Below are 23,707 nucleotides of genomic sequence, written 5' to 3'. Positions count from 1 at the left end.
CCCTAAGTGCATTGTGAGTCCAGAGTTGGAGGGCATTAGAAAGGGAGTCGGAAGAAGTGGCATGTAAAGCTGGTGATACCTAAAGCATCTGTGTATTGCGGTGGGGGAGGGGGTGAGTAATTGAGTAATTCGGAGCCTCATTGTGGCCGGGGGCAATGGTTGGCATTTGCGCTGCAGGTGGCAGGATGTCGAAAGTATTTGGAAACGTAGTAGCTTTCATATTTTAAGTTGGGTGGAGAAAGAGAGGGGCGCGAAGATAATTATATTCTGGATTTCTTTACATCGGGAAGAAAGGCTGCTAGGCCATGCCATTCATTTGGGTGTTTCAACTTTCCTATTAATCTACTCTTGCTGGCTTCTTGATTTGAAGGTGGTTGGTTGCTGTGTTGCTAGTGGATATGGAGTAAAGTAAGAGATTGATCCTCACTGTCTTTCCTTTCCAATCCAGGCGAAATCTATCTGGTAGATTTGCGGTCTTTTAGGCTCTTCCACCCTCTAGTCACAGATCTCCAATTTGACAGTTGTCATCAGAATTGGTGTTTTTGGTTTGTTTTAAACTAAATGCCTTTATAAAAGATAAGAGCATTGATTGTTAGTATCTGTGAACTCTAATCTGAAGAGATATGATCTCTAGTGAAGCATTAATTGCCTTTTTTGGCTTACAGGTGCAGACAACCAAGCGAGGTGATCCTCATGAGTTAAGAAACATATTCCTGCAGGTAAATTGGTTTATGTACTGTGCTTTTTAACCGGGGGGTGGGAATAAAAGTGGAAATCTGGTACTTTTCAGGCCTTACCTTTAGAAATGTTCTCTTTTCATGTAGTCTTAAAAACATGGCTAGGTAATATAGCTTATAATTCTTATTTTGTTAAGGTTTGAATAAAAGTTTTTTTTTAAATTAAAGTTTGATAAGAGATTTCCCTCATGTTTTTTAAAAACATGGCTTAAGACATGGAAAAGAATATTAAAAAGAATTTTTAGCTTCCCTTAAGCACTGTGACCAAAATAAAATTTTGAAATATATTGACATTCTTGTGTAATTATAGGTATGGTGATTAAAATTCTTTTGTCCTTGAAAGTTCCATGTTTATAAAGTTTCCCTACTTATAAGCAATTCTCTGTGTAATTTGATACAGAGATAAAAATATTATAGCTATTAATTTGTGTGTCTCCCCCCCCCTTTTTTTGCTAGACTTGGTGTTATTTTATTTTGCTTTTTCCAGTCTGATCCCTTTTTTATATCCATACTCGTTTGAGATTTAGCTACAAAATGTTACTATCTGAGATTCTTGCCAAGAACTACCTTAACTTGTGATAAATTTTGAGGATCAGCGACTTGGCTGTAAACTTAAAAAAAATTGGCTTACACTTTTGTTTTGCTTTCTTAAATTTCAAAAGCTCCTCATGCAGAAAGTTGTACTTAAGAAGTAGATGTAAAGGGAGACAAACTAAAGTTTTCCACTAACTATTGTTTTTCTCTGAAATTTTCTTTTGAGAACTTTCTATTCCAGACCTGGGTTCTTGTGAGGAAATTTTGACCTTGGGCAGATCCCTGTTGGGTGTTAGCTTTCTCTGTAAAATGAGAGGTGATCTCCAAGGTTCCTTCCAACTCCAAAAGTCTATGATTCTATATTAGGAACATACTCTAACATATGCCGATGAGCCTGGAATAGATGACATTTTTATCTGAGACATGTGGATTGATTGCTTAACCTACGTATAGTTCTTGAAAAAAGAATTAGTGAAGATGGGGATCTTAAAGTTTATAATATCTGATGAAGGGAAGCATTTCTAGAACAAATGTTAATTGTAATAGAAATGTTCTATTTATGGCTTGAAAACTTTATTCCTGACACATGTTCTTGAAAATAGCCCCAGATATGTTAGTATTAACCACACTGTATGATTACACTCAATTGTTTTGTGAGGAGTTTAAATGATACAGTTAATTTTATTTTCTAGATTAAGTAGTCATGGAAGAAATCAATTGAAATAATACTTCATGTAGTGAAAAGAGCATTGACCTAGGTGTCAGGAACACTGGGTTCAATTCCCAGCCCTGCCTTTATCGGGTTGTTGTGCCAATAGGCTAATTATCTGGCCCATCTGGGCATTATCTGCTCATGTGAAACTCGGTAGGACTTAAGGGAATGGAAATTGAGGTCCTTCCAGCTTTAAAAATCCTATAGGAAAAAAATCTGTGGTTTGGTATGGATTTGTTTTTGGGGAGAGAGGGACTGGAAGTACAAGGAGAGAGCTGGGACTTTGCCTAGCTGTTTGACTTCTAACTTTTATTATCTTTTTACTCATTATTTTGATGATGCTCATTTTTATATTGAAAATTTGTGGAATTCATAACTGCACGTTTAGCACTAACTGTAAAACATTGACCCTAGAATTACTGATAGGTAAGAGAGAGAAAACATAGATAATTACCTTCAGGAAGGCATAAGCAGCTAGAAAGATACAATATACTTAGTTGAATTAATTTGAAGACAGTTATTACCAAATAACATCAGAATTTTTTATTCCTGTGTTGAATACTTCAAACACTAGTTCCTTGAGGGAACAAACTATAGTTCCTATAGGGCATTGTTTAGAAACAGTTTTATTTTAGATGCATATGATTTGTTAATATTTTAGAGAAAATAGATAAAAATACATACTAACTACATACTTCTTTAGCACTTAACATATTTACCCAACAAATATTTACTAAGGCCTATTTTCTGTGTGTTGTGTGTACTCGTTTTAGTTTAGTAGTAGACACCAAGTTGAATAAACAAAGGGGAGGACTGAGCCAAGACTTGAATCTTGCCTGAGACCCATTCCATCTCTAACAGTTTGTGGTTGACGGAGTCAAGAATAGTGAAAGCAAATGCGTAGCCTCCGATAGAGCAATCAGATGGGGCTTGCCAAGATCAGAGTGGCCATGTAATAACAACGACAATGCCTAACATTTATTGGTCATTCTGCAGTGTACTGGGCATTGGCCAGGTGCTTTAAGGGTATTTTCATAACCTCAGGAGGAGGTAGGGCTAGTGTCCCGGTTAGAAGAAGTTAAATGACTTGGTTAATGTGACTTAGTTCGTTAAGTGGTAGAACCTGGATTCAAATCAAACTACAGAACACATACTCTTCTTAACCTTTGCATTATACCATTTGTGGGATCTTAAAATGGAATGATTTTTGAGTTAGGTGTATGGGAGAGGCTAATGGCAGCTGCGTTAGATAAGAAGTTAAAGAAAAAACTGTTAGGTGATTAAAAAAAAGAAAGTGTCTATACACGGTGACTACCTAGACCATTTAGCCAAGGAGTTTGGATTTGACAGTGGGGAGGCACTCTGGGTTTCTGAGTGGGCAAATTGAAGTGGCGAGTTCTGGCAGCTCTTTGTGTTCGTTGGATAAAGTGTGGAGAGGTTGGAAAGTAGGTAGTGTGATCAGCTAAGAGGCTTTTGAAATAATACATGTGTGTGATAATGACCTGGAGTGGCTGATGGCTGGGAAAATGGAGAGGAAGGGCAATACCAGGGACTTTTTAAGGGATGACTCTATTGAGTTTAGAATTAAATATGTAGTGAATCTGGAATTTTTAGAATGTTAATTGATAAGTGTCTGTTTTGGGAATTTTGGGATAGAGGAGTTTAAGTTTGGTTGCCAAATAAATATATTTAAATAAGTTTAAGTCAGGTTTGGACAAATAAAAATTCATATAGGTGGTAGGTAAATCCTTGTGGTTAGGGGAATTAAGTATAAAATAAGACAGGGAATATAAGGGACTGATTTATAAGCGATATTCACAATTGAAGTGGGAAGAGGAGAAGAACTAGGAGAAAGGTCCCATGGGAGTTTAAAGTAGAGTTTCGAAAAAAGGATACAGTCAAAACTAAAATATAGATTATTCTGTTATTAGTGTAATTTGGTTTTGGTAGGATTTGAGGGTCACTTGAGTTCAAGATCATTTGAGGTATTTAAAGAGTACAGGGAAGATTTGATTTTGAATTTTAGAATACAATTGAAAGCTCTCTTTTGTAAAATTTATATTTGTGGCATCCACTGTCTAAATTCACAAATAGTATGGCTCAAAAGTCATTTGCTTTGTAAACAGCAAAATACTCCTATTTGAAGTGCTGGTATATCTATGTTTAATGGAGTTATGTGTGCAAGTTTATAAGAAAGGCTTTAAAAGAGTAAAGCATTATTATTTTGAATACAGGGAATAGGTTTGTTTTTTTCTATGTTCATTGCTTCTCAGATTTTGATGAGCTATATTTTCTATTTGTTAAAACAAGTGATATTCACCAGTAATCTGTTTTTTTTCCTGCCTCCAAAGCTTATAAAATTGGAGCATGACAATTGAATTCTTATGTATTAATCTGTGCTATAATTTTGCAACCAGTCGTCAAGCTAAGATTTTACTATTACTGCCCTACTATTTCTTGATTTAACTTTCTTCTTTTACCTCTCTCACCCCCACACTATCATTGACCCAATTTTGCTACATCAGAAGTATACAGTAGCAAAAGGAGACAATAGAAGCTATGAAGAGGGAGGAGAGGTGAGGACAACAGGAATGTCACAGGCTGTTTGTTATAAGCCTGACAAATGTCACATGATTTTTTTAAAATTAAGTTTATTGGAGTAACATTGGTTAATACAATTATGTAATTTTCAGGTGTACATTATCATTTGACATCTGTATAGTCTATTGTGTTTACCATCCAAAGTCCAGTTTCCTTCAGCTACCATATATTTGATCTCCTTTACCCATTTCACCCTCCCCCTATCCCCCATAGGTGACCCCCTTTACCCCGTCTACCTCCCTGCTCCTCCCCCACCCCACTAGTAACCTCTGGGAACCACTAGTCTATAGTCTATGTCCATGAGTCTCTGTTTGTTTGTCCTGCTCATTTGTTGCTTTTAGGTTTATATCCCACATATAAGTGATGTCATGTGATTTTCAACTTTTTCTGTCAGGCTTATTTCGCTTAGCATGATTATCTTGAGATCCATCCGTGTTGTAAGCCTGACAAATTTCAAAGTAAAGTCTTAATCTGGTCTGTGCTTTCTGGCAAAGTTTATCTAAAGCTGTTTTAAGTGAATGATTTTTCAAGATCTCTTTTTTTCTAGTTGATAGACCTACTATTGTTCATTTATCATTGTATTGTATGGTCAAAGCGACACGTGTTGACACTGTACCACTACCTATGCTGGAACAAAAATATGCTGCAATGTAGAACTCAAATATCATTTTGAGCCTATTCTTTTTCTCATTAACAGCAATGTAACAATAAAGATCATATCCTGTATAAAATTATGAAAACACTTTTTTCTGGCTTGTTTAGGATTAGTGAATAAGTGGATGAAGGTGCTGCTAATGTAAAGCAAAGAGTAATTCTTCCTTAGGATTTTTATGATAACATATTTCATTTGAAAGAAATGTCCTTTTATGCAATAAATATTTGTTTACACATTATAAATTTATTGCTTTTGGCAGTAACCTGGGGTGCTGAGAAGGAAATTAAGCAGGCCTTTAGGCATGAGACCCTTTTACTTTGTTGGAATATGCATTAGGGCTATGTTTTCAAAAGTGTGTGATGTGTAACAATATTACCATTATAATACAAGTAGTATTAAACATTGATAACATCTGCTGAGGCCAGATATGTATTTGTGGAAACAAAGACTCTTTGGAAAGCAATCTGGCAGTGGTTATAAAAGAAGATACCATCTGAACAAACAATCCTACTTTTGAGATATTTATCCTGGTGAAATAAAAATACTCATATGAATATATATGTACAAGGTTGTTAGTTGCAGCACTCAATTTTACCTACAAAAAAGGAGGAGCATAGGGGTAGAACAAAATAAATGCTATCAAAGGGAAGTGGTAGAAAAATTATGAAATAACCATACCATGGAAAATTATGTGGATACCAAAAATAATGCACTAGAACTATTCAGCTGATTTAGAGGGATTTCCAATGTACTATTAAGTGAGAAAAGAAAAATGTAAACATATGTATAGCATGATTTTAGTTTCCCGAGTCACTTCATATATGTTGTATGATGTATCTTGCACATATGTTTGTATGATTTAATGGGCATTGAGAAAGGTACGGAAGGATAGATACTAAGTTGTTAACTTGGGGGAAGTTTTAGGGGAAAATAAAACAATGTCTCAATGTGTTTGTATGAAATTTTGAGCAAGTGAATAATTTAAAAAGTAAGACCGTAGCAATTCAGAACCTGAAGTTAAAATAAGACTACCCAGCATAAATTGGGCTGAATAAACCCAATATGAGATGCACAGAAGGGGAGCTATAGTTTTCTTAACCACAATGATAAAGTGTTTTCACCAGTTCTTCAGAATATAGGAATTGAAGATAATAACCTTTATATTTAGATTATAAAGTATTTATCATAAACTATATAGAGTTCTCATTAAAAAAAGGTGTTAGGCATTAAGAGCATATTAGCACCATAGTGAGACTTTATTCTTGAAGCAACTTGAAAGATTGAAAAATAACTGAAAAGATAAAAAAAGTAGTGTTACTAAATATCATGTTATGTTCTACTACCAATCAATACATTTTAAATTGGCTACTATGTGCCAGACGAGGCATTGTGCTAGGTTCTACCTTATAGAAATAAGATAGAAGAGTTCAGTAAGGGCGAGACAGACAATAACAAGTTCACACATGCACGCACACGGACACATGTACATACACACAAAGCAACTGTAGAACGTGACAAGTCCAATAAGGAAATAAACAAAAAGATAGAAAAGGCCATCATTGTTCAAGAGGGTGGTCATTGAAGGCCCCTGAGGAGGTGATAGAACTGAGAACTAGAGCTGAGAACTAAAAAGTGAGTAGAGAGAATTCCAGAGGTCTCACATGTATAAAGGCCTAAGTGTGGATAAGAGTTTGATATGTTCAACAAAAAGAAAGGGGGCCAGTGTGCCTGGAGCATCAGTGAGTTAGGAGGTGAATGGCCAGTAAGAAATGAGGCTGAAAAAGGCAAACCAAGCAGGGCCTTGTTTATAGGCCACGGAGAAGAGTTTGGATTTTTTTTTTTTTTTTAAGGGCATCATGGAAACCACTGAAGGTCTTTTGCTTTGGAAGTGGAATGAGTCTGTTTGTGTTTAAATAGATCAAATTGAAATGTCAACTTTCTTATACATTTCTCTGCTTTCTCATGAATGATTCCTTTGAGTAGACTGATTCATCCAATTTAATTTCCTCCTGTCTATAGGGTTCTTAGAATACTTGAGCTGGGCCTCAGGTAACTCCTTTTCATCAAGGAGGCAGCAAAGCATAGCTGGAGCCTACATGGGCTTTGTAGTCTAACCTGGATTTGAATCCTTATTTGATCCCTTTTTGCTGTGTGACCTTAGGTGTTTTCATTACTTTTGAAGCCTGTTTCCTCATCTAAGAAATATAACTATACCTAGTACATAGGAATGCTATAAAGATTAAATAAGGCAATGTGTAAATGGTGCCTGACACATGTAGAACCAAATAAAGCTTAGTTCCTTCTGTTCTTCCTTTTCTTCTAAGATGGGATGAGAACTTTTCTTTCCTGAATTGGAGTTGAGTCCCTTATTTTCCCCAGGAAACTGCTGGACGTACAAAGTGACTACGATGTTAATATGTGTTTATGATTATGTACGTGTAATCAGTTAATTACATTCTTGGGACATAATCTGAAGATCTTCACAAATCTCCACACTTGGAAATACGACTGTAAGAGGAAATTTCTCTCAAGTCTATAGGTGCTGGGAAGGGGTATAACCATGGTCTGAGATTGAGAGACTTGAGTTTTCTTTTGAGCCTTCAGTTGCTCAGTCTGGACCAGAAAAGGAATAATAGTCCAACCATAAGCTCTGAAATACCAAGACACAGACCTTAAAGAGAGACTTATAATTCACTCTGTATGTGTGTAACTTTATTTTCTTAAAAAGTCATCCCTGTTCTGTCCAGCTCTTTTTTACTCAAGTACAGCAAGTTCTCGAATAATGTCATTTCACTCAATTCCGTTTCATTATAATGTTAATGAGATGCCATAGGAACTTTTGTTTATATCAACTAGCCTATGGTAAGATTGGTTTCTTTATATGTCATTTCACTGCATTTCCAAGAACCTATTGTTAGTGTTAAATGAGGACTTACTGTACTACTGAAATTTCTGAAGCGTCATTCACTGAAACCAGTGCCATGGCCATTATTTGGCTTCTGGAACTGAGTTGTTGGTTACTCAGTCACTGTTTTGTCTCAGGTACTATTCTAAGTCTTATACAAATCATTATATTTAATCCTCAGAACAACTCTATAAGGTAGGTACCATTAGTTTTCCCATTTTATAGATGAGGAAACTAAGCCCCAGAAAGTTAAGTAACTTGCTCAAGGTTACAGTAAAGAAACTTGCTTTATGTATTTTAACACAATTTTTCCTTTTTACTTAAAATTGTTTATAGATACAGGTATGTCAGTACATATAGAATCATCTCATTTTCCTGTAGCCTTTTATTTTTAAATTTTTCTGTAGCCTTTTAAAAAGCTTATTATTGAAAATTTCAAACATGTGAATTGAGAGAAAATGGTGTAATTGCCATGTACCTGTTACTCACCTTCACCAAATATCATGGCTAATCTTGCTTCATCTGTATTGCAGCTGCATTGGATTATTTTGGAGCAATTCCCAGACATCATATTACTGCATACGTAAATACTTCAGTATGTATCTCTAAAAGATGATGACTGAAAAACCAACAAACCACAATACAATTATCACACCTAAAAATATTCCTTGATAACATGGATTTCCATTCAGTGTTGAAATGTCCCTGATTGTTTTATATATATATATCTATATATTATTTTAAGTTGCTTTTTTAAAATCAAGATCCAGGTTCATACATTGCATTTGATTACTTTGTCTCTTAAATCTTTTAGTATTTTCTGCTTCCTACAAGGATAAAGCTCCTTTCTCTATGGCAGAAATCTTGGTATTTATTTAATCAAGGCTTACCAACATTAAAGCATTCTATCCCGCTAGGAGCTGCACCTTGATTGTCAAAGACATGATTTGCCCAGGTTTATAAATATATATGCTTCTTGTATGTTCCCATGGTTACTTAGACCAAGAGATTGAAATATTTATTTTAAGAACAATGTAAATTAATTATTCAACTTAATCTGCCCTGAGAAGCATTCTAGTTCTAGCTATTGAGTTCTCTGGAGTTATTTAAGTTCCAAGGTTTTTGGTCATTTTGAGGAGGAAATTGTTTTGGTAGACGTAGTTTATATGGTTGCTTCAGTTGATTTCAGTGATTAACAAGGGTCTTGTTGCTCCCCACTGTGTTAGGAATTGCATTGTTTAGTAGGACATGCTATAAAGGATAGTAAAAATACATATATTAAAGCAAAAAGAAAAATAAGCACATAGTATTTCATGGAAGCAATCTGAGTTAGAAGGGCAGTCTTATGGGAAATTTCTTTGCAAAATCAAATAGAATGTTTTGTTTCTACTGTATGTGAAATATGTAACTGAAAGTGCTAATTAAACTTAGATGTATAAAACTGCCTTTTCCCAATGCATGTATAGTTGATTTTAGTAAATATTAGAAAAAATTTGCATCACTAATTAAAATCTTTGTTTTAAAAAATTAACGTGGTTAATAAAGTTGTTAAAATTAGAATTAGTGTGGCCAAATGTATTTACATTTTTTTAATATTAAAACATTTTTATGATAGACGACGAATTCCACATTGTACTATTGTAACAGGGTTTGTATGTCAGATCTGCTGTGGTCTTTGCTCATTATGCAGAGTGTAGTGAAAGGGCATACATTCCTGACTAAATTTGGCTTCCATTAGAAATAAGAGCAGTAATAGCAAAGGACAGCAAAAGGATTAGCTTCATATGCTGAACTTTGTCTTGGTACATGTCTTCCTCATCCATTGTTCATGTAATTCATTTTTCTATATGGGAAATGCTGTGTGTGATATCTGTAGTTAACTGAAGTTCGTGACGTTTTCATTTGAGTAACTGAAATTGAAAGTACATTAACATCTGAAAATGTCATTTCATCTCGCTTGGAACAAAGTCATGGAGGAACAGTTTGTTTTGACTCATGTTACAGCCACATATTGGATAAACAGAGATGAAGCTAGCTTAGACCAGTCAGGACTGGTCTCTTGGTAAACTTGAGAATAGTAGAAGCTAAAACCCAAGGAAACCTTGGTTTGGAAAGATAAAGAGTTAGAATAATAACTTCCTGTTTGGGCAAAGGCAGAAAAATTCAGTAAAGCAAGGAAGGAAACTGGGTTCCTATGCTCGTCTGTATTTCTAAGCATTTTAGAATGACTATTTCAATGTGCATGTATTTTATAATTCTAAGTATTTTAGTGTTCAGGATCTCATGTTTTTCCTCACAGTGAGACAGCTATTTCTTGTTAAAGAGGCTCAGATTGTTTTGCTCAAGAAATATCAACTAGTTAGCAGGACAGGGGATTAGACTGTGTTTTCTGACTCTAGTTTTGATGTCCATTATGCCATCGTCTCTGAGCCGTTTGAAGACAGGAACAATGTTTTGTCAATCTCTGCATCCCTAGTGTCAGGCATAGTGCCCAGCACATAGTTGGTGTTTCATAAATGCTTCTAACTGAATGCAAAATAACCTGAAAGATTTTATTTTTAGCATACTTTTAGCTTAAAAAGTAATGCCCCTAGATATATCACCTTGGTTTCAGTGTACATATTTAAAAAGACAACCTTGATCTTGATATACTGCAAAGTTTTTAAAAAGCAACCAGCTTTCCTGTCACAGCAAATCAGAACTTTCCTTTATAATCTTTGAAAAATCTTTTAGAAATAAAACATCAAAGGATCTTTTTTTTTTTTAATTTAAACCAGATAATTTGTATCATTTAGACTATTAGGGTTTTTTACTCATTTATGTGATTGAATTTTAAGTTAACTTATTTTTCTCCTTATTCAATGGAAATTTAGGGTTCTGTGTAAATTCTTTGTAAAAGTCTGCTTTCTAGGTACCTGTGACATATGTAACATACATTTTAAAGGTCACTTAAGGTTAAATTCAGCAAAGGAGTTACTACTCTCCAGTTTACTCCAGTCAAGCGAGGCCTTAATATGTTGATCTGTTGGCTTGATAGGCAAAACATTTCTAGATAACATGATCTTTTCATTTGTAGCTAGAGATCAGTGTAAATACAACATATATCTGTATATGAAACCTTGTCATCTTAATCCAAATTCACATAATTTGGATTAAATGTATATATTCTAATCTCTCATAAGATCCATTTTATTTCTCAAGCTTCAGAATATCAAGGCTTTTTCAAGCACATGTGAATTATACTCAATGTAAATTTAAATATTTACAGAAATGTCAAAGCTGTGTGCGCTTTTACATTCAAATACTTGAATTGGGTTTGGATAAAGAAAATAGACTACCTATTTTTTTTTTTTTAGATACTGTCAGCTACTTCTTGTCTCTCTTTCATGTGTCCTTGACTTCTTGCCCAAAAGGAATGTACAAGTGCTTGAGAGACACCTTTGAAATAGCAAATGATTAACTCTAAAGTTATTTGGAATATGGATATAATTTTTGGTTAATTTAAGTTAAATTTATTTTAGTTTACCCTTTGAAATAACAGAAACAAAATGGAAATGATATTATGAAACTACTAAGTTACCTAATATATTACATTTTTAGCATAATTGCTAGCCTGGGAGACCCAAACTTTGTTTTAAATTGGTTTTTATTGTTTTTAGTGTAAATATTCAAGTCATTTTGATTAGCAGAAAGAGAAGGTCTCAGTAAGGCCACTTAAGGTTTTCTTATTTCTTGCCTTATGTATTACTATAGGTCATGTTTACTTTAAAAAAAATCTGTTTAAAACATTATCTAGTCAATTGAAATGGGAAGCATTAAAAGTAATGAAGTTGTTTAAAGTAAATGTGTCATTCTTATTTAAAAAGTATTTTAAAAAATACTTTTGGTTTAATTATATTACCCATTTGAAAGTACCTGCTTTTCTTTGTTAATATACTACCTAAAATATTTTAGCACTTTGAATGACTGCAAGTAAATTCTAGTTGTAGTTCTAAACTACCTCTTCTGTTCTGTCTGTTCAGGCAGCAGGCTCACTGACATTGCCAAGTAATTGTCTCTAATTTAATGAGTTAATTAAGTGTCTTCTGCAGAAGTCAAGTAGTGACTCCTTGTGGATGAGAAGACTTGTTTTTTTCCCTCGGAGCTATACACTTCATCTTTCAGTTAAAATTAAGTTAAGATAGACTAGGAGAGTTGAGGAAAATACTAGCAAAGTACCTCAGGCTAAGTAATTCTCTGGCATCATTTATAACCCCAGATACCGGCAAAGCCTGTTCCAGTACATGTCAACAAAAGCATTTGTTTTCCTTCTTGGCTGCTGTGTCCTTGGTGGTTTGTGCTAAGACTGCTCTATTTTCTGATAGTGTTAAAGGCAAGAATGTCATGAAATCCTGGTGGTTCAGTAAGTACAGTATACTTCAGTGTGTGTGAGTCTGTGTTTGTGTATATTCTGTGTAATGGTGGTTGTCCTGACAGTCAAATTCAGATATTAGGTATTAAAATAAAATTGAATTTTATTTTGAAGGCCTATTCTGTGGCAAAAAAAAAAAAGGCGGGGAGGGGGACAATTAGTTGCCAAATTTTGTTAATTCTAAAATGTTTTCATATTCCCTCTCTTTTGAAAATTTACATCTGTTCAAGAAAGAAAGCAACACTCAAAACAATTGTAGAGAGAAGAAAGGTCACCATAACCCATCTCTTGTATTTTCTTATTTTATATTTTGTGTTTAGTTCTTCCTCCTTTTAACGTTTTCATAGGATTCAGGCCCAGGATTCCTTGTCAAAGGATGTGAGCATTTTTATGGCTCTCTATATATGATATTTATGTATATTTGTGTGTATGTACATATAGCTGAATTGCTTTTCAGAAGGACTGAATTTGAAAAAAGCAAGATATACAGACCAGTGTAAATAGAATGTTATCATTTGTGTAAAAGAGAAATGGAAAGAATAGTCATACACACATATTTGTGTGTATATATGTATATAAGCATGTATATATAATATATATCTCATGTATATATAACTTATTTGTTTATGTATAAAACATTTTTGGAAGGATATACAAGAAACTGCCTCTGGAGTGGGGAATTGAATGGGGACAAGACGTGGGAGGAAGACTTTCACTGTATTTCCTGTTGTACCTTTTGAATTTTGAATGGTATAAATGTAACGCTATTAAAATCATGTAAAATAAAAAGCCATTAACAATGGGTGAATGTACCCGTTGTTTTTTAATTCGCTCTCTGATCGCCTTGGTTCAGCCTCTGCCTCTTTCACCTGGATCTTTGCAATAGCCACTACCTGGTCTCCCTGCCCCTCATCAGTTTTCTTCTCCAGTCCATCTTTCACATTGCCATCTGGGAGAGCAAAGGTCAGATACTGTTCCTCTCTCCTCCCCTAAAATTTTTAATAGTATCCCATGGCCCAGAAAAAAAAAACTCAGAGTGATTTAGTTCAGTTAGTATTCAGTCTTCCACCATCCGTCTCAAATTGCCTTTTTAGCTTTACCTTCTACATGTCTTTGTATACTCTCTCTTTATTATCATTTCTTTCTCCAACTAACTCCTCTCTGCCAAAAAGAGAAAAAAATTATTTCTATGTTTGTTCACTTTGATTTTTATGTTTTAGCCTAAAATGCCCTTTCTCTCGATTTGTAGTTAAAATTGAATTTTATTTTGAAGGCCTATTCTGAACGTTATTTTCTCTTTTCTCCTCCCAACCTCATCTCACCAATTCTTAGAATGAACCACTCTTTTTCAGTTCCTACGGTTTATTTTTCATCATATTTGGCACTCATATTCTAGTTAGTGGTTGACTTGTCAGCCTCTTTAAATTCTATTTTTGGACTTTCTTGTGTTGATCCCTCTTTCCTGTTACAGCAGTGACTTTGTAATGTTGTGCTTTCCCCACTCCTGCCTGTTCTAAATTTGGTAGTATTGTGATCTTGGTAAAACATGTCAGATTATGCCTTGCATTGAAGAATGAGGAAAAACAAGCAATTGATAGGAATTGGTAGAATCCATTCACTATGAGTATCAATACCATACACTTTATTTTTTTATCCTATGTTTGCATACCTGTTGTTTTGAAGCATCAAAGATTGTTTAGTCTTCATTTTATAGACGTGTGATGTATCTAGAGGCCTGGGAAGAGAATGGTCATCGAAGGACTCTCAATGAGTTTGTGGTAGAGCCAAGACATTTCATTTTCCCTAGTGGCTTTTCTTCTTGGAGGCCTCTGTCTGCCCCGGCCAGGACTGGGCACTCTGGAGGCCTGCAGCACAATTGTTGTCCTGGGATTTCCCTTGGCCATTTTCCCGAGTTGGATCTTCTGTTTCCTAAATCCCACATCTTTCTTGGTTCATGCCTTCTTTTTAATGGAGCAAATTCTCCTACAGCTTCCTGAGAAAGGGCACATGAAGGGAGAAAAAAGTTTTGAGAACGTAGACATCTCAAAGTGCTTTTAACTTACCCTTGATCGAAAGTTTGGCTCAGTTTAGAATTCTAGGTTAGAAATCATCTCTCTTAGATATTTTAAGATTATTGCATTGCCTTCAAGCTTCCAATGAGGAGCATGATGCCCATGATTCATAATTCTTAATTGTAACCTGTTTTTCTTTCTAAAAACTTTTAAGAGTTTTCTCTTGATTCTGATGTTCTGTAATTTGATGATGATGAGCCAAGTCCTGGTGTGGGTTTTTGTTTTAAGTTATTATGCTTGGCACTTAGTGGGCCCTTATATGCTTCAATTCTGGAAAATTTTCTGACGTTCCTACTTTGATAGTTGACTGAAGTAGCTAAATTGATTAGCTTCAACACAGAGAGGAGGGCTTTGGCTTTTATTATTTGGTCATGCCATGGTACATAAAACCCTCAAAATAATGAGGCATTTATTTGATAAGCAGGTATTATTTTATTTAAAAAATTATCAATATAAAAGACAATAATTTATTTGTTTCTTTTTTTTTGATGATACAACGCCACATTGCTTTATCGCCATGGAACTTGGAATGAAAACCTATGATGAAAGTTCTTGTTCGTTATGCTTTTCTCATTCATTTCACTTTTAAGGATTGACAGGTTATTAAAGCAGGAAGCCTCTGGGAGTCTACAGATGTTATCTTCTCACTTTCAGGTTTTGGTCATTTTGGCTGCCCTTTCATCTTTCTTTATCTTTCTAATATCTCTTACATATGTGTATATATATATATTTTCAATTTTAATTAAAGTCTCCATGTAAATTAAATTAATTTAAGTAACATTAAATTAAGTTAATTAAAGTAACATAAAATTCACAATTTTAATCATTTTAAGGTACACAATTCAGTGTTTTTCAATATGTTTACAATGTTGTGCAACCATCACCACTATAGAATTTCAGAACTTTTTTATCGCACCCAAAAAGGGAAATCCCATACATGTTAAAGCAGTTACTCCTCATTCCCATCTCCCTTCTTCCATCTCCTTGCATCTACCCTTCTTTCTGTTGCTATGGATTTGCCTATTGTGAACATTCTGTAAACAGGATCATACAATACATGGCCTTTTGCGTCTGGCCTCTTTAACTTATAATGATTTCAAGGTTGATCCATGTCGTAGCATGTGTCAGTACTTTACCAATGTTCTTAAATCAAGCCCTGGGTGTTTGTTTTTTCACTATTGCAGGAAAAAATTCTGCATTTATTATTCTTATTTTGATACTGGCCTTTAAATTACACATTCACAAAACATTTGTTGGCTACACAATAATATTGACTAATTTAAATCTTAAGTATACATTATTTATTTTTTAGTATGCCAGTACTGAGGTTGATGGAGAACATTACATGACCCCAGAAGATTTCGTCCAGCGCTATCTTGGACTGTATAATGATCCAAATAGCAATCCGAAGATTGTGCAGCTCTTGGCAGGAGTAGCCGATCAAACCAAGGATGGGTGAGAACCTTTATATGTTTTTTTAAAAACTAATGTTCTGCTATATCTAATTAAAAAATAAAGACACTATAAGTTTACCTGTGACCATCTGGAATTTTAAATTTACAAACCATATATTTTCTTAGAAGTTTATAAAAATAGTGTTATTTACCGACATTGTCAAGGATAATGATGGCATTTTTTTTTCTTTTGAAAAATATTGCATGTGACAAGCCATATTTTATATTGAATAATCTGAGCAGAATGGTTTGCCAAAACTAAGTGAGTGTATTTCATTCATTCATTCAATATTGAATACCTTCTATGTTTAGGCACTGTTCTAAGTGCTAGAATTATATCAGCGAATAAATCACACAAAAACAATAAACAAATTTAAAAATAAATTATTACCTGAGGAAGTTATAAGTGCTATGAAAAAAAATACATCAGGGAAGAATTTAGAGAGTGATATTTATTCATTTATCTGTCTCATTTATTCAATAAGCACGTGTTGAACAACCACCATTTGCCAAGTCCTGTTGGGCCTTAGAGATACAAACGTGGATAAAATGGGGTTCCTGGTCTTAAGAAGAAGCTCATGGCCTAGTGAGATAGAGATGAGTATACAAAGAAAAAGAGTAATATTTGGGGGATAAGGTGCTATAGTAGAAGTATATGAAAGGACATCTAAGACAGCCTAGTTAACTCTATTTTGGTCAGGACAGCATCATAGAAGAGGCAAAGCTTGAGTGAAATCTGCTAAGATGAATAGGAGCTTGCTGGTGGTTGGACAAGTAGGGAGGAGAGTTCCAGGAAAGGGAGCAGCAGTGGCTTGAAACACCAAGAGGCATATGTGCGTGTGTTTTGGGGGAGTGATAGTGGGGAGTGATGTTATATGTACTTTCGTGTGGCTGTGACGTTGCTTTATCGCTGTTGGAATTGTGGTTGGAGTGGAGCTGGGTATTTGTGTGCTAGGCTTTGACTGTATCTTGTAGGCTTTTGACTCTCAGTTGTGGAGATATTTTTAGCCTGGCAGTGTATAGTGCAGTCACAGAAATCACAAGGTGCATCTTACTAGAGTGTCAATTTACTCAATTCAAGGACAGAAAGCATACCATTTTTAAATCAAAATCACATATGACTGTTTTATGGAGCAGGTGGAATATTTGTATGATTCATAAAGAAAATTTTGTCTTGTGTTGCGAGTTCCAAGCTACATTGCCAGGCCTCCAAGTCTTTGGCATTACCACAAATATGATGAGAGTTTAGAAAAATGGTACGTTGGCATAGCACAAGACTTCCATGCAGTGAAGTCTGTTTAGGAGGCTATTGTAATAGTTCAAGTAGAAATGTTGGTATCTATGTTCTTTGAGTTCAGGATTAGTATTGTATTCCTCTGTATTTTCCTGCAGAATCTAGAACAGTACCTGAAATTTACTATGATTGTTCTATATCTTGGAAAGAATTTCTGTAAATTTATCAGTGGCAAATATTGGGGAACTTTTTATACATTTTATGTATACAAAAAAAAGTCAAATTAGCTGATAAGTTACTGTGAACCATTTAGTCATTGGGTCTCAATAGTGATTAGACACTAAGGCATATGAGATTTATATTTAATCAGAATTCCTTCTCCAAAATTATTAAAGGTAGCATATACATTTAGTTCTTTTAGAAATGAATATTTATTGTTATTAATTTGGTTTGAGACCTGTTTTCAGAGTATCCATATCTTTTCAGATGCTTTCTTTTGTGACCATCTGGTCCATCTCAGTGGTGTATCATTTTCAAAGCTTAATTCATGTGGTTCTCTCAGACTTAGCTGCTTTGTTAAAAGTGTGGTCAAGTGGAAACAAGGATTTAAGTTGCCAGTATAGACTAGATCAAAAATGGGTTTTGGCTAGTAAAGAATCTGGTAATGTTGAATAGTGTTTACTTAAGATAACCTCTTTTAAAAAGGTAAATATGTTCTATTTCAAATTATAAAAACATCTTAAACTTCCTTTTTTTCCTCTCTCCTTGGAATGAGTCAGGTTGGGATTGGGTAGGAAATTGATTCATAGTTAGGTCATAAAAATGATAAGTTTATGAAACAGATTATTTCTAAAATAAAAAAAGTGGACTTTTCTAGAAATATGGGGATCCTTAACCTCTTCTTTTTCATGGATAGTCTTTAGAGATCCTGAACTTGCTGAAATATAATATGAAATGAGTAAATTTGTAGTTGCATTTTTCTGTGGAGAAATCTCAGGTTTTCAGAAGGATCTTTGACTTCAAAAAGATTAGGTGTCATTGTTAAAGATTCTTTAATACTTTTAATTCAAGAGAATCAAAGGCTTTGGTAATGTTTATCTTATTCCAAGTAGTCAACCCTTCCTCATTTAATATTTAAGGAAAATGAGACCTGGAGAGGTTGATTGACTATCCCAATAACAAAATTAGTTCTCTTAATTTTTGGTCCATTTTCCTTTTTGTAATCACTATGAACAAAGATATTCTCTTTTTTCCCTCTTTCTGTTTCCCACCCCTTACCCAGGGCAGTGATAGAAGGTTAGAATAGTTCAGTTGGTACATTTTTTTTTTCAGCCCTTGGAGATATTCTTTGATACTATTGTAGGTTTTTGATGATGAGCTCTATAGGTATGTAACTCGAAATAGCGCCACATATTGTTTATAATCACCCAAGACCAAATTGGAATTAATAGAACCAGTGTAGACAAGTTTAAGTGATTTGGTTAAGTATGTGGGAAAAGCGGGTTTAGGAGTGGTCAGTGCCATGCCCTTTTATGCTCTGGCCCTCTCACCCACTGCCCCATGTTTTCTTGGTTTGTAAACTGCCCACCTTCCTCTTCTTTCCCACTCCCTTTCCTCCAACAGATAGTGAGATAAGCAGGAGTGTTTTGATGCAGGTACTTGCTGTGGAGAGCCATGTAGAAGGAGCAGTGTGTGGTATAAATAGACTGATGGCTTGTCTAAAAGTAAAGCCACTAGCCAAACAGTATTTGTGAGATTATGGCTAAAACTTTGACATTCTGGTTGTACAATTAAAAGCAAAATGATTTTATGCATTGAAGGCAGATCTCAGGGACTATTATTGTGTGATCTACTCTAAAATGTTTAGGCAGTTGCTTGTTTGAAACTGTAACTTCTAGAACCATAGTTTCTATATTTAGCTCTAGTCAGAATTTCACCTGGAGGTTCTATTCTCCTATAATGTGGAAAACTATAGTTTTCTTCTCTTTTACTTTTTCATGAGTGTTTTCCTTTAATATTCCACATGTATATAGAAGAACCTTTTATGCAGAAATCTTGGTTATTTCAAAAATTGCAAAAATAACATTAATATTTTGAAATTTTATTAGTTTTCATTCAGTAAATTAAAAACAAACTTTAGATAAATATAAAAACATATCAAATCATAAAATATATTATTTAAAAGTTATAAAATTATATACGTTCTTTGTAAAATGTCAAATAGCAAGTATGGCATCCTCATCAAAGGGAAACTAACTGTTACGGTATGAACTAAGCAGAGTTTTTTTCACTCCAGCGTTAGTGGCTTGCACTTTTTCTGCCAAAGTCTTGATCACGTCTTTCTAATGATAGAGGAATCCATGGCAAGATAAAGAGAAAAGAGCTTTAAAAATAATTTTGGAACATGTTTTCTTTGTTAGCAGATAAGTAGATTATTTCTTGCTTTCTGAAAGTATCATTACATTATTAGGTATTTTTAGGCTGTGGGAGCATTGTCAGAGAGACTATATGGCCTTTCTACCCCATTTCTTCCCAATATTTTATTATGAAAAATTTCAAACATTCTGGAAAGTTGAAAGAATTTTGCAGTTAATACCCAAATATTCTACTATTAATACCTTTCTATATACATCTTTTTTCATGTGTCTATCCCTCCATCTTTCAATCAACCTATCTTATTTTTTGATACACTTTAAAGTAAATTGAGGTGTTGATACACTTTGTAAATATTTCAGCATAATATTAATAACTGGATTTCAATATTTGTTTTGGTTTTTTTTTTTAAAGAGGTAAAATTTACACACAGTGAAAAAATATAAATCTTAAAGGTGCATTCGCTGAGTTTTGACAAATGCATACACCTGGGCAATCTCAGGTGACTTGTTTATTTTTACTGTGTTAAAATATATATAACATAAAAGTTACCACTTTAAACCATTTTTAAGTGTACAGTTCGGTGGCATTAGTGCATTCGCATTGTTGTACTGCCATCATCAACATCCATCTCCAGGACTTTTTCACCTTCCCACACTAAAAATCCATACCCATTAAACAGTGAGTCCACATTCTTCCCCAACATCCAGTCCCTGGTAACCACAATTGTACTTCTGTCTTATTAATCTGACTATTCTAGGTATTCTAGAATTATTCCAAAAGTGGAATAATACAATATTTGTCCTTTTATGTATGGCTTATATCACTTAGCATAATGTTTTCAAGATTCATCCATGTTGCAGCATGTGCTAGCATTTCATTTCTTTTTAAGGTCAAATAATATTAAGTGACTTATTTTTAAGTTGTTGATGCTTTTGTGTTTCTTAATTGACTTTTCTTTCTTCAAATAAATCACCCTGTATAACAACTCTGAGTATTGAGGGTTCGCCAAGTATTTCCCCAATACCTCTTGTAATGATCTACTTACTGTAGATAACAGTACCCTTCTGTTTCTCAACTTTAAGTTGGGCAAGGGGGAGCAGGGAGGTGTGCGCTGAGTTCAAGGCAGGAGTTAAGAGTCTTTGGGTTACTGAGTGTTTTAGAGCAGATCATTTGACTTCTTTAGACTTTCTAAGAGTCCCTCTGGCTCTAAAGCTGCGTGTATATATGATTTATCTTTATGGATATACTGATAGACAAAATGTAGATATTTAATAAAGTCTATAGAGTATATTTTAAAGAAAGGGCTACTTAGTTGGAAACTTACTCAACAAGTCTCAGATCCACAGGTGCGAGGTATAGATAACTGCTGAGCCCTGGTCTCTGAAAGAGGCAGCTTCGGCTTGACTCCAGGGGCTGGTGCTACTTGAGACCATAAACCTGTTGCCCAAGCTCACAATGTATCAAGAGAAATCAGAACACTGGATATTTATATGAAATCTTATGATTTCCTAATGTTGGCAACTAATGTAACTGAAAAAAAAAAAAACTTTGATGCCAAAGAAAACATATGTGTGAGCCAGATCCACTCTGCCAGCTAACAGTTTATGACCTTTGCTAGTTGGGAAAAAGTCTTTGACCTCTTCTCATAAATATAGAAAGTTTTACTACTGAGCATGAAATGTGTTTTAAAGCTACATATTCTATATTTCAGGGTGATTGTATTTTTGATGTCTAATTCCAGAGACTTGTTTTGGAAAAAACAAGATGTTATTTTTTTAAAACCATAATCAGCCTAGTTACTTTTTTTATTTTAAAAATTACTCTTGTAATCAGAAGAAATAATTCTAATTTTTCATTATACAAATTTCAAACATTTCAGAAATATTTAATGAAGTGAAGGTCTTCTTTAATGCCTCCCCTAGATCACCACTGTTTTTGTGTTATACATTCTCATACTTTCAGACCATACCATACCATCGATCTTTAGTATTTAGTTTTGTTCAGAGTTTAATATCACATATTACTCATTGCTTTTTAGGAGTGTGTGGATGGTGATGTTACTTGATATAACTTCATTTGTTTTCACTACCCAAAAATTTGTGGAATGATAACCACACTTTCGAGTTTTACTCTATTTTTTAGTAGTATACCAATGTATAAGGTGTATTATGACTTGTGGCCTGATAAACAGTTTTGGTTATTAGCTCGTACTCTCAGGGCTCATTAGGCACTCAGGCTTGTCATCAGGGATTCTTCAGCATGTGCAGAGTGAGGGTATGGTCTTCAGTGCCCTGAATAACACCACCACAAAGCCTTTCCCTCCATAAAGGGCAAAGGCATAATATACATTATTGCTTTGGATATAATGTAACTTGTGTAATTTAAACATTTTTCAGAGTGTTTTAAGTAATAGGAAATGTAACATTGAATGTAAAATATGTCTTAGATAAATGGGGACAGAAAATGAAATGTAAAATGTCATTTTCCTAATACTGGGTAGAGAAATGTGACTCTAAAAAGTCATATATTCTAAATTGAGTTTATGCGAGAATATTTATGAGTTCCTACCCTGAATCAAGCCTGTGTTCTCTGACAAGCCTACCTTATGGTGGGGAATTAGACTTTAAACTGTGAGTTACATTATTATTTTGAGAATTTTCCAAGGGGCACAAAAGAGAGGGCTCCTGTTAGTATGTGAGGGGAATGTGAAGTCATCTGGGACTCTTAGTTGATTCTCTTGAGGAAATGATATTTAAGCTGAGCTATGTAAAGATTGGGTACAAATTAAATGGGCAAAAATTTGGAGTTAGTGAGATTATTCCAAGGAAAATGAATTGCTGAGCGATGGCCCTGAGTGGAAGGAACGTGGATTGTTCTAGGAGCCGAGAATGAGTGGGCTAGAGTGCAGAGAGCAAGGGGAGGGTATGCAGAGGTCAGATCCTTTGGGCCTAGAAGCCGCATTAAGGATTAGTTCTGTTCCTTCACTTGAGATATAGGGTATACATACGGATTTTTATAATGCTAGTCACTTACCAGTAGTAGCAACATAGTATAGAATCTTTGCAGCTAGCTTGCTCTGGATGATGGCTCTAAACTAGCATATGCCAGCTCCATAAGATCATTGAAAGCAATTTCACTGTAATTTTGGCCCCTGGCTAATATTACAACCCTGTGTATTATAGGACTCAATAAGCTTTAGTTTCTCTCTCTTTGTTTGAAAATTTTCCTTTAAATTTTTTTTATCGACATTTCAAACATGTTTTAAACAGAATAGTGTAGTGAATTCAATATACTTATCATCCACATTCAATAATTATCTTAATAAGATAATTATTAAGTTTGTTTTATTTATACTCCCACCCATTCCTCCATTCCCTAGATTGTTTTGAAGCAAATTCCAGATGACATATCTCATCTGTAAATATTTCAGTGTGTACCTCTCAAAGATAAGAAAAATTACGAAAAACAAAACAGAAAAACTTCTCAAAAACATTAACATTAATTTCTTAATATCATCAAGTATTTTCATTTCCTGATTTTCTTATAAACTAATATTATTTTTTTACTTCAATAGGAATCTAAATAAGATCTGTATCTTATAACTAATTGCTGTATCCCTTAGGTTTTTGAAAAGATTCTCCTCCATATCTTCTTTAAAAGTTTTTTTTTAACTACAGAATGTTCACCTTATAGTTTCCTATAGTCTGCATTTTTGCTGTTTGTGTTCCTGTGGCGATGTTCAACATGATCCTTGCTCCTTTGTATTTCCTGTAAATTGTTGATTATATCTAGAGCAGTGATTCTCAACATGGTGAGTGCTATTGGCATCTAGTGCGTAGAGGCCAGGGATGCTGCTAGACATGACACAGATGCATAGGAGATTCCCACAACAAAGCATTGTTCAGCTTAAAATGGCACTATTTAGTGTTAAGGTTGAGAAAATCTGATCTGCAGACTTGTTCAGATTCAGGTTTAATTATTTTTGGTTTAGTTCTCTCTCTCTTTGTGATATTAGG

General features: G+C 34.4%; 1 protein-coding gene across 1 annotated transcript in view; it reads left to right on the top strand.

Moving 5' to 3' along the window:
• The window catches only part of SLC25A12 (solute carrier family 25 member 12), a 75,172-nt gene that overhangs the window by 369 nt on the left and 51,096 nt on the right, over positions 1 to 23,707 (top strand). Inside the window, exons 2-3 of the mRNA XM_006921188.2 lie at positions 666 to 719; positions 15,940 to 16,082. Coding sequence (XP_006921250.1) covers positions 666 to 719; positions 15,940 to 16,082 — 197 coding nt within the window. The remainder of the gene's footprint in view (positions 1 to 665; positions 720 to 15,939; positions 16,083 to 23,707) is intronic.

This window comes from Pteropus alecto, unplaced genomic scaffold, assembly GCF_000325575.1.
Source record: "Pteropus alecto unplaced genomic scaffold, ASM32557v1 scaffold3, whole genome shotgun sequence".
In the NCBI taxonomy this organism is placed as follows: domain Eukaryota; kingdom Metazoa; phylum Chordata; class Mammalia; order Chiroptera; family Pteropodidae; genus Pteropus; species Pteropus alecto.
Note: the sequence above shows the minus strand (reverse complement) of the source record. Positions and strands in the feature narration are given on the sequence as shown.